The 12345-nt window shown below is 40.0% G+C and overlaps 1 protein-coding gene across 1 annotated transcript; it reads right to left on the minus strand.

Moving 5' to 3' along the window:
- Nucleotides 1-10146: 10146 nt before the first annotated feature.
- On the minus strand, nucleotides 10147-10468 carry LOC113466506 (insulin receptor substrate 1-like). Its single transcript, XM_026821975.1, has one exon. It carries the CDS (start codon nucleotides 10384-10386, stop codon nucleotides 10147-10149), a length of 240 nt encoding a protein of 79 aa, XP_026677776.1. The 5' UTR covers nucleotides 10387-10468.
- Nucleotides 10469-12345: the final 1877 nt, after the last annotated feature.

Below are 12345 nucleotides of genomic sequence, written 5' to 3' on the forward strand. Positions count from 1 at the left end.
TGGTGCGGCTGAATGCCCACCTTGGGGTCGAGGTAGGAACAGCGAAGGAGCTGGTTGAGAGGCTGCATCCCTTCGCTGTTCGTACGCGTTCGATAGGGCTGACTGTGTATCGAACCTGTGGGAAGAGAATATCGTATTAGAAATCAGCAGATATTTACTATTGATGATAGAATGGAATAGGATAGAATATACCTTGCTTATCCTGCTCGAATGTAACTAAAAAAAGATGAAGAGGTGAATCTATGTTGTCGAGGCAGTGTCCGATTTAAGTCGAAGTGTGGACACAGCTTAAGATCGCCAAAAAAGAGAAGGACAAACGAAAGAAAATGATGAAAACAAAGGTTAGACATCAGGGAAAAAGAAAAATGCGTACAAAAATAAACAAAGGGAATTCAGCCAAAAATGTGAGAACATACATAAATTCAACTCCCACATTGACAATATGACGACAGTGCACATCACATATCCTCAACTGAAAACCTACTCGTAATTCAAACATTTCACATATACTCGTAATTCAAACATGTGATCACTCGATATAAATTCACATGAGCTAATGAAGGCTACTTGTCAGCATGAAATATGCATTTCACATATACTCGTAATTCAAACATGTGATCACTCGATATAAATTCACATGATCTAATGAAGGCTACTTGTCAGCATGAAATATGAAAGGGCTAACCATCAGGAATGCGCCGGTCTGGTCCAGTTTCACATGGTCTGACGTAGATAGGAATGTTGGAGACTTAGTCATAATATAAATAGGCATACATCACACATGACATGCCAGTGGAGGGCACACCGAAATGGCAAATATTCCGAACGACCGCCACCGGCACTCTTCGGGATTCTTTGCTCAAACAAGGTCAGTTTTACAGGGAGAGAAATTAGTTTGAAGATCAATTCAAACCAACGCCTTTTCTACTTTTCTCATCTCTTTAGTATTAAAGAGATAGCAATCGAGCAGAAATCTTCATAGTGTGTTCCACTTTTCAACCTTTCCAAGCGAGAAAGTGTGGGTGAAGAAATGCAGAAAAGGAGCAGGAAAAGGGCAAGATGCACTAAAAAACTCAGTTTACCCTTCAGTGAACAACAAAAGAGAATGAAAATGATACAGAGAGAGGTTAAAGAGATAGCAATCGAGCAGAAATCTTCATAATGTGTTCCACTTTTCAACCTTTCCAAACGAGAAAGTGTGGGTGAAGAAATGCAGAAAAGGAGCAGGAAAAGGGCAAGATGCACTAAAAAACTAAGTTTACCCTTCAGTGAACAACAAAAGAGAATGAAAATGATACAGAGAGAGGGAGTCAGGGAGGGAGAGGAAGGGATAAATTGGCACGGAGGAAAAATGGCAAATAAATGGCATCGAAAAGTAAAGTGCAGAGAAAAACTCACGCAAGAATAATGGCGGATAAAACAGACGAAGAGAAACAAAAGTTTGAAAAGTTGTTCCTTCACAAAAGAAACGAGAAAGTCGTGTAGAAAGTCATCCACGAGACAAGGAAAGTTTGCGAAAAAGACAATTAAAATGCAAACTAAGTATGATACTAATTAATCCATATTCTACGAGGTCACACGTTCTTGAATAATTAAAATGCAAACTAAGTATAATACTAATTAATCCATATTCTACGAGGTCACACGTTCTTGAAGAAAAGCTAAAATATGCACACAAGATAATTAACTAAAAAAAAAAGGTCACGTTCTTGAAGAAAAGCTAAAATATGCACACAAGATAATTAACTAAAAAAAAAAGGTCATTTTCATCCTCCGCCGCGCCGTTCTTATTTCGTTGAAATGAAACAACTTCTACATTAGACTCGTGTTATCTGTGTCGTAGCATGCCCATCCCGTAGTATGCCTCTCATCTCTTATCAGATGGGCGAGAAAAGACAATACTTCCCATTTCGGTGCTGGATCAACATGTGGCCTTAGCAAAAACTCACTAGTTTTGAAACAAAATACATAAAAAACACGCACGAGATCATTTTCATTCCTGCACCCTGACAAAGAAATAAGAAATGCATAACCACATTTTCCCACTTTCTACACGAAGGGACACAAATTTGCTATATATATCGACCAGGTTTGGATAAGTCCTTCTATGAGGACGGACGGACAGACAGACAGACAGACCGACCGACCGACAGACAGACGACACCGAAGCGAATATACAATAGACCGTCCCTTATACCTTTTTTTATTACTATCGTAATAATAAAGGAAGGACGGGCTAAAAATGAGAACCAAAACAAACAGAAGGAAGGAGAAAGAGAGGGGGGGGGGGGGAAACAGGAAAGAGAATAAGCTTCCTGGTAAGAAGACCTTTAATTTGATATATAGGTCGACCAGGTTTGGATAAGTCCTTCTATGAGGACGGACAGACAGACCGACCGACAGACAGACGACACCGAAGCGAATACAATAGCCCGTCCCTTATACCTTTTTTTGTTACTATCGTAATAATAAAGGAAGGACGGGCTAAAAATGAGGAGAACCAAAACAAACAGAAGGAGAAAGAGAGGGGCAAAACGGGAAAGAGAATAAGCGTGCAATTTTTTCCATCCCATCAAGTAGGGATCAGGGATTTCGGGAATACATAAGTAGTATTGGCGAGCAAAATTTGCGCGTGCAAAAGAAAAACACCCCAACCCCAGCTCAAGTGCACCACAAACTTTTTGAAACAAGGAGCTTTAACTTGTGTGTTTTTCAGACCACCACCCAATATACAACATGACAAGCAAAATTTGCGCGTGCACAAGGAAAACACCCCAGCTCAAGTGCACCACAAACTTTTTGAAACAAGGAGCTTTAACTTGTGTGTTTTTCAGACCACCACCCAATATACAACATGACAGATACGTACATATGTAGGTATACAATGTTCGACAACGCATAGAATCTGTTCGGAGTTTTAAACTTGAAAAGACTTTGTATAAAATTGGTTCAAAATTCAGATTTCTGAGGCCAGGAGGGAAAGCATTCGTATTCGACAGAACAGAAAATCCAACCTAAAAGGGATTTAGAAAAAAAAAAAAAAAAAAAAAAAAAAAAATTTATACAACATACAATGTTCGACAACACATAGAATCTGTTCGGAGTTTTAAACTTGAAAAGACTTTGTATAAAATTGGTTCAAAGTTTTTAAATTCAGATTTCTGAGGCCAGGAGGGAAAGCATTCGACAGAACAGAAAATGCATTCTAAAAGGGATTTAGCAAAAAAAAAAAAAACAAAAAACAAAAAACAAAAAAAAACAAAGCTTTTTTCAGGAGGTTTGCCTTCCCGTGAACTCACGAGGACTATGAAAACAAAACGAAGAAGGCTCAAAGATTACACGGCTTGCCAAGAGAGATAAACACTACCTACTCCGATTCGAATTGTGCGGAAGTGCCATTTTATTTCCTCTTAAACAATTAATTATACCGGATGACCCATGGACAATGAGTGTACAGTGTGTACACTGCCCAATTAACAAGAGAGCTACGGATGACATTCTTTATTCCACTTGAAACAGCAGGCAGGAACCATTTAGCGACACTCAAAAATAACATCACTCTTTTCGCTCTCCCTCTTTCCCTTCCTCTTTCTTCTTCTCTCAACCCTCCCCCCTTTCGCGCGCTCTCTCTTTCTCTCTCTCTTTCTCTTTCCGTGAACAAAGCTGTTTGTTTTCGCGTTGATTTGGCAAAGTTGCAAAGTAGGTAGGTATAGGCTCACACACTGGATGGACAGAGAGAGAGAAAGGTCAAAGATTACTCGGCAATCTACAAAGAGCAACTAATGACAAAGAGAAAGAGAGCGAGAGAGAGGGAGGGGAGAGAGAGAGGGAGGGAGGTACGAAATTTCTGTTTTGAAAACACAAGGACCGAGGGTATAGAAGGGAGAGAGAGAAAGAAAAAAGAAAGAGGAGGAGGAGGAGGAAGAAGAGAGAGAGAGAGAAGGGGGCAGACAAGCCTATAGCAGAACTGTCTCGACAATTAAATGTCAATTGAATAAGATGATGAACTAGGAGGTTGCCAAAATACCTAGCCTCCCCCCAACCCCCTCTCATTGTGAATTGATGTCTACGGGGGGGTCAAACTAAGTTCAATAGACATAGACAATAGTCCTGTAGGTCGTAACGAGATGCAAATATCAGGAAGGGGAGGACAAAGAGGAACGTATAAGGGAGAAGGGATGCGTTTGTAATAGTACAAAGTGAATATACTGATCATTCACAACAGTGCACCAGTCTACCATTGCAGCAGAGGAAACAATTTAGAGATCAAAGCCCGGGCTGATTTTATCCTAAACTGATAAAGTTCGTTCTCGGAACGGTTGGTCCTGCCTTCCTTCTCTCTTCAATTTCGGAACGACAAGACCAGTTGCAGTTCCCTCTATTAAACCTCTTTCCCAAACCAACTTATTCATATCGTTGCGAAGATTTTTAAAATCCTGGGACCTGACGAGAAATTTGGCATGTACATAGGTATAAAACTTGGGAACTTTTGGAGGGAACTTTCGGGGAACTTTAAGTCTCAGTCTCATTCCGACGAATTTCAGACCTAATCATAAATGGCATACATAGACAACCAGTTCCATCATAATGTATTAATATAGGCCAATTAGCGCGTGGCTAATGGTCTGCACAGGTCCGACTAGTCTCAAAGCCACCTGTCCAGAGAAAAGAAAACAAAGCACTGTTTACAAACAGAACACATTTGATATTGGCAAAATTCCCCGAAACTACTAAAAATAGCACACGTAAACAAAATGTTGGAAAAGCTTTTCTTTCTTGAGAATTGGATGGACTCTTCATTTGAAGAAAAGAGGAAGCATGAATTGCAGGCAAAATTGACGGAGAGAGAAGCCCAGAAGGAAGATATCCGGAGAGGAAGAGCACGCGAAGATTTTCAACTTAATGTTTGACTATAGGTAACAATTTTCATCAGTGGTTTCTTCAAATAAAATCGATCCCAAGGGCAAGCTAAACCTAGACCCCTGACAAATGGGGTCTGTTTGAAGGTACATACTCGACCCCATGAGATGAATTGCAGGAGCACGACTTTGGAGCTCCGGCCCTGGCTTACTTCTCCAATAGAGAACACAGAGAAGCACGGGAAACTAATTGTTATTTATACGACGGAATGGTACTGCATTTTGCACTGCAGTTTGGGCTTCAGACGTCGCCTAGTTAATTATAGACGAGACATTTGTCAGTGAAATACCCCAAGCAGAGTCGCATTAGTCTAAATTGGTTGACTAACACGTGTTTTCAGTTTTTCAGCGACAAAACAAACGGTATGTTTGTTTTCCTGTTTGGTTCTCAAAAGGGTTCCGAACTTCAACGAATAGTATACTGCTACACGTACACTTATTAGTTCAAAATGCCTTTAAATTTTGTGTTCTCCAGTTGGCACTTGATCTGTTCATTGAGCAACATTGAACTTTCTAGGGACGTATTCCCTAGGGACTTCAGGAAAAGAAAAACACTCAGCCGACTTCATCTACGATAAAAAGACAATCCTTCCCGCCCAATAGAAAACCCCAAACATAATTATGCAAAAATTGGACTGCCACAAGAACTAGATCGGATATTGAATAATCTAGTTCAGATGGTGCTGAAGAATCGATTCAGACGTTACATAATCTCTCAACATATTAAGGAGCGCGGTAGCGCTCCGCCCCGCCAAGTCAAGAAAGTTTGACCGCGCTACTAGTTATCTCTAGTCCACATGGCTCACAATTGAGCGCTGGAATATATGAGGTACCCTTGAGCATGTTATTATGGAAGTCGCAGATTTAGACGAATGATTCATTCCACAAACACTCGGCGCATCCTAAGTCATTCTCAGAACTAACTCATTCATTGATTTTGTTAAAAAAGTCATATTTGGAATAGACATATATCAGGACTTTGTAACTCATAATATAAGCTACACTACATGAAAGTCTTTTCCCTTCAAGTGCCTTTTTAAAGGTGATAATTCTGCCATATGTCATCCTATGTTTACAGCTTACGGTCAAAAAGTAACTAACATCTAGGTCTAGGCACGTGCAGTCTTTGGCTGTTCATAGTTGATAGTTGCCATATTAATATATCACAACCTTAGTTCGATCTCTTAGTAGTTCGACCTCAGATGCAGCTGAATGAAAAGTCAAAAGTTACTCGACAGCCAAATTCGAACTCAGGGAGGAGGAAGCTTTCAACAGTCATTCCAAAAAAAAAAAAACAAATTTTTGGACAGATTTCAATATCAACCTTGAAATCTTGTATACTCAAGTGTCCTATGGGAACCAAACAAATAGCATCATCTCCCGCACTGCTCTTGGTTGAATGACGCAAATTTCCAAACTGAACACAAATACACAATACACTCAACCCAAATCATAACTCTAGATTCTCCTCGCCGTGGGTTCCAATATTGATAACCCTCTCCCCGTTCCAATATCTATGGACACAGAGTCATGGACATAATGCAGGGTTTACACGCTTTTCCCGGAATGAAATTCCATGACTGTTCCAGAAAATTAGGGGGCGGAAGTACTTTAAAAAAACAGTAAGATTACCCTTTCATTGAAATAAAAAATGCAATATGCAGAACGCCGAGGAATATGAGGGGGGAATGCGCCGCAGATTCATTGATACAACTCTCCAGTGCAAGCTTTATAGCAATCCTGTTACCTAGTTACAGAAAAAGTTCAAGGCAAAATCTCTATGACTCTACGTTATAGGCATTTCTGCACCATTCTAGTCTTGCTATCAACTGTGAATAGAACGCAGTAAAATTGTCCATGAAAAAATGTGTGCACTCTATAATTAAACGAACAGGTGCCAGAAATAGGTGCCGTACTCCAAAGTTGCACAGTAAACTTGCAAAGTATTTTTTACTACAGAGAGAACCAACGATCCAAATAAAAAGTCGATTAATACGGAGATCTGGCCAAATAAAAAGACAATCCTTTCCGCCCAATAGAAAACCCCAAACATAATTGGACTGCCACAAGAACAAGATTGGATATTGAATAATCTAGTTCAGATGGTGCTGGAGAATCGATTCAGACGTTACATAATCTCTCAACATATTATCTCTAGTCCACATGGATCCCGCCCAATAGAAAACCCCAAACATAATTATGCACAAGAACTAGATCGGATATTGAATAATCTAGTTCAGATGGTGCTGGAGAATCGATTCAGACGTTACATAATCTCTCAACATATTATCTCTAGTCCACATGGCTCACATTTGAGCGCTGGAATATATGAGGTACCCTTGAGCATGTTATTTTATGGAAGTTGCAGATTTAGACGAATGATTCATTCCACAAACACTCGGCGCATCCTAAGTCATTCTCAGAACTAACTCATTCATTGATACAACTCTCCAGTGCAAGCTTTATAGCAATCCTGTTACCTAGTCACAGAAAAAGTTCAAGGCAAAATCTCTATGACTCTACGTTATAGGCATTTCTGCACCATTCTCGTCTTGCTATCAACTGTGAATAGAACGCAGTAAAATTGTCCATGAAAAAATGTGTGCACTCTATAATTAAGTCCACATGGCTCACATTTGAGCGCTGGAATATATGAGGTACCCTTGAGCATGTTATTATATGGAAGTCGCAGATTTAGACGAATGATTCATTCCACAAACACTCGGCGCATCCTAAGTCATTCTCAGAACTAACTCATTCATTGATACAACTCTCCAGTGCAAGCTTTATAGCAATCCTGTTACCTAGTTACAGAAAAAGTTCAAGGCAAAATCTCTATGACTCTACGTTATAGGCATTTCTGCACCATTCTAGTCTTGCTATCAACTGTGAATAGAACGCAGTAAAATTGTCCATGAAAAAATGTGTGCACTCTATAATTAAACGAACAGGTGCCAGAAAAAAATTAAAGTTTCTCTAGTTTGCATATTATTTCCTTAGTGTCCTTTTCGATGACGTTTTCCGCCCTGTCTGGGTATCGTTATGCGAGTATAGGTATAAATTTGCTTTCCTTTATTGAACGCGCAAGTATTTTTAGCTTCAAGTTTATTGTTGACTTCCACCTACACACTTTCTCTTTTTGTACAGGGTTTATACGCTTTTCCCGGAATGAAATTCCATGACTGTTCCAGAAAATTTCCACAAATTTTCCAGAAAATTAGGGGGCGGAAGTACTTAAAAAAACAGTAAGATTACCCTTTCATTGAAATAAAAAATGCAATATGCAGAACGCCGAGGAATATGAGGGGGGAATGCGCCGCAGGCCGTTTTTCGGAAATACTTGATATTTAATTTAAATATTTTGAATTTTTGACCGGGTGGAAAATTCTTTTCCAGGTTTTCCAGGTCCCGTACAAACCCTGTAATATCTATGGACATAGAGTCATGGACATTATATCTATGGACACAGTGGAGAGTTCTCTTCGTGTCTGCGCCACAAGTCACAAGTTCAGCTATGCCATTCATTCGAGCTACCTACAAAATGGCAAATACTTCCTTGTGTTGACCAGCAGCGAGTTGCTTCACCATTGTGTTGTTGACCCCGCGTAAACCTTTTATAATAGTGGAATAGTGGAATGTAAACACTGGGCAAGGTTAAAGCCTAGGGCATTCTCTACCATCCTACCTATAGTCCGAATATAGAGACTGATAGGTGATTTCAGTCCAATAGACTTTCAACAGTTCAGTCCAATAGAATTTCAACAGTTCAGAGGACGTTGAGACGAGGAATGCGAGAATGTGTACTAGTGCACTCTATTCCATTAGTCAGAATAGTATCTTGGTATCTTTATACAGGGTGAGCCATTGCTGCCGCGGAATACTCGCAGAGGTTTTTTTTGTTAGTCAGAATAGTATCTTTGTATCTTTATACAGGGTGAGCCATTGCTATCGTGGAATGGTAACACGAGGTTTTTTGGCCCAGAGGACGTATTTTGATAGATCACCACCTGGAAATGTCCAAAGATAAGCTTCGTTTGGTCACTGACCAACAATTTTACCTTGAAGTTATCGAAAGTGTTCGTTTCAACAACCGAAAATAAAACACTACTTGTGTTTATAAATTCAAAAACCGGTGAGGTGGTGGGTTGGTATTCTCAACGTTGCTGTTGGTGTTGTGATATCTACTCAATAATAATCGCTAGTGGGTGAACTCTTGTTTTTTCGGACAAGTCTCAAGTCTGGTTTCACATGTAATGACGTTTTTATAGCTCCAATTTGGTACTCTCCCTACTTTTCCTTTCCTTCCGACATTCTTGGTCCTTTCGGTTCGGACATTCTACACAAATTCACACACCAATGGTGTACCGGTACCCCCATTTCCTAATCATGGCGCCTCAAGGTCCACAAACTAGATCTCCCTACTTTTCCTTTCCGTTCGGACATTCTACACAAATTCACACACCAATGGTGTACCGGTACCCCCATTTCCTAATCATGGCGCCTCAAGGTCCACAAACTAGAAACAATGTTAAGCTACAGACAACCATGTCAAGTACCACAGACTACATTGTTTATTGTTGCAAATAACATCACCGGCCACCTTTCCACAGCGTGCTCAGATAAGATAAGAGGCCCGAGTGTGTTATTTTCGTTTAGACGCTGAATGCAGGACGGACGGAGAGCCACAAGTTGTTTCTTTCTTTCACCCAACGAGGAAAAAAATGGTTAAAAAATCGACCAACCAAATATTGTATCCATTACCGACACGATGGTCCCTCACCTGATTGTTGAGGTAATTAAAAATCAAACACGTGCCCGTTAAAATAGTAATTAAAGAAGTATTCACAAGTTGTTTCTTTCTTTCACCCAACGAGGAAAAAAATGGTTTAAAAATCGACCAACCAAATCTTGTACCCATTACCGACACGATGGTCCCTCACCTGATTGTTGAGGTAATTAAAAATCAAACACGTGCCCGTTAAAATAGTAATTAAAGAAGTATACTTTAATTTCCGCTTCAATGACACTTACCATAGTTTGGCCGAAGGACTTCACCCGGTGCCAAATCCTGGCCGTGCTGCAGGAAGAGCAGATTCTGCAGCCAGTCCTCCAGGTCCGAGGCGGAATCCAGAACCAGACAGAATACATCCCGTTTGGTGTACAGAGCGATGGCGTGCTTGTGTTTGCTATCCGTGCGACGGTTTATGTGGACACTTTAATTTCCGCTTCAATGACACTTACCATAGTTTGGCCGAAGGACTTCGCCCGGTGCCAAATCCTGGCCGTGCTGCAGGAAGAGCAGATTCTGCAGCCAGTCCTCCAGGTCCGAGGCAGAATCCAGAACCAGACAGAATACATCCCGTTTGGTGTACAGAGCGATGGCGTGCTTGTGTTTGCTATCCGTGCGACGGTTTATGTGGAAACAAGTGCTGAGGACGATACTCCTGCGAACAGACAAGCAAATCATTAAATATCTTTACTTCGAATAGACCACACAAATCTTTATTTTACATAATGCTGCAATGGTGCCCTAGAAACGAAGTAATACCAAGAAGACGGCCAAACACAAGATGGAGGGATGAGCTCGTTAAGACTGCTAGAGTCAGGTGGCAATCCAAGGCAAACGATAGACATGTCCGAGTATGGAGGATACCTTCGTCCAAGAATGGAACAGAAATGGTTGACGATGACTTCGATAGATACATGCAATAGATAAACGGAAATAAATCACAACTGACACAGACACCCAAACAAAAAGAAATTTTTCGTTAGAAAAGCCCATGGTATCTTGGAACAAAACTCGAAATTTCTGAGAAATTTTATTCTCCTTACAAATGATACGAAAAATTCCGGGATTTTTTTTTACGAGTAACAAAGTGTGTGTACGTGAGGTGGCCATTGAGTTATTTCTCTTTGCAAACGAGGTTATACTATTTTGATTGAAGATTTGAGCTCGTTGTGAAGAATTTACAGTGGAATCTCGAATGTTGTGATGTTTGTTGATTTTTTTTTATTTATTTATTTTCATCCTGTTTGTATTTGAGAAAACGATTCGAATATCATTAACCCTCACATGTTGGATCATGGAATCAAACACAAATCTTTATTTTACATAATGCTGCAATGGTGCCCTAGAAACGAAGTAATACCAAGAAGGCGGCCAAACACAAGATGGAGGGATGAGCTCGTTAGGACTGCTAGAGTCAGGTGGCAATCCAAGGCAAACGATAGACATGTCCGAGTATGGAGGATACCTTCGTCCAAGAATGGAAAAGAAATGGTTGACGATGACTTCGATACATGCAATAGATAAACGGAAATAAATCACAACTGACACAGACACCCAAACAAAAAGAAATTTTTCGTTAGAAAAGCCCATGGTAAAAGTGTATTTAGTTATTTAATGAAAAGAAACGAGAAACCAACGCCTTTTTTCTAAAAAAAATCACAGAAATCAGCTCCACCCTCGATTAGTCAAAGTTGATTTATGTTAGGACTTGCTTGCCTTAGAGATTGATAGTGGTAATGCCTTAGAGTTATTTAATGAAAAGAAACGAGAAACCAACGCCTTTTTCTAAAAATTTCACAGAAATCAGCTCCACCCTCGATTAGTCAAAGTTGATTTATGTTAGGACTTGCTTGCCTTAGAGATTGATAGTGGTAATGCCTTATTTTCACAGAGGGATTAATGAGCTTTTGATTTCGAGACGAAGTCTCAACTTTGGACTGAGGGGTGATGTTTTTAATGTTGCTTTCGATTCATTTAAATTTTAATGCGAATAAACTTATTATTATTACTATGCATAATCCAATGCATGATGTAATATTGTATGACCCGTCAAAGACAAAAAAAAAATCCTTGACCATGTGAATTTAAACACTTCTCAATGAAACCCTTCATTCGTCTTTCTTCCGGACATATTTCACTGAGTCCAAAGTGTCCAAAGGTATAGTCAAGGGGACATCCTCCACTGAAGGTCTGTATCCCGTTTCAATGTGCATAATCCAATGCATGATGCAATATTGTATGACCCGTCAAAGAAGACAAAAAAAAAATCCTTGACCATGTGAATTTAAACACTTCTCAATGAAACCCTCAAGTCCGGACATCTTTCTTCCGGACATATTTCACTGAGTCCAAAGTGTCCAAAGGTATAGTCAAGGGGACATCCTCCACTGAAGGTCTGTATCCCGTTTGGTTTTATCTACAGAAAGGGGGTGGGGGGCATGGGCATAGCCAAGTCCTTATCAAACCTTGTACAAGTCATTGATTTGTTTGCCCGGGCCGTATATTTGATATGACCCGACAGAACCTTTTTTTCTTTATTATTTTTTTATTGCTAATAGTGATTTGTCACTGATAAGCGGGGAAATAATCAAGGCGTGTACTTTGTAATCAAAAAGAAACCACTCGTAAACAACTCGA

This window comes from Diaphorina citri, unplaced genomic scaffold (genome assembly GCF_000475195.1).
Source record: "Diaphorina citri unplaced genomic scaffold, Diaci psyllid genome assembly version 1.1 scaffold281, whole genome shotgun sequence".
In the NCBI taxonomy this organism is placed as follows: domain Eukaryota; kingdom Metazoa; phylum Arthropoda; class Insecta; order Hemiptera; family Psyllidae; genus Diaphorina; species Diaphorina citri.

What these genes read in the sequence shown, in the direction of transcription:
- LOC113466506 (XM_026821975.1), bottom strand. Translation starts at nt 10,386, where the DNA reads ATGATTTGCTTGTCTGTTCGCAGGAGTATCGTCCTCAGCACTTGTTTC.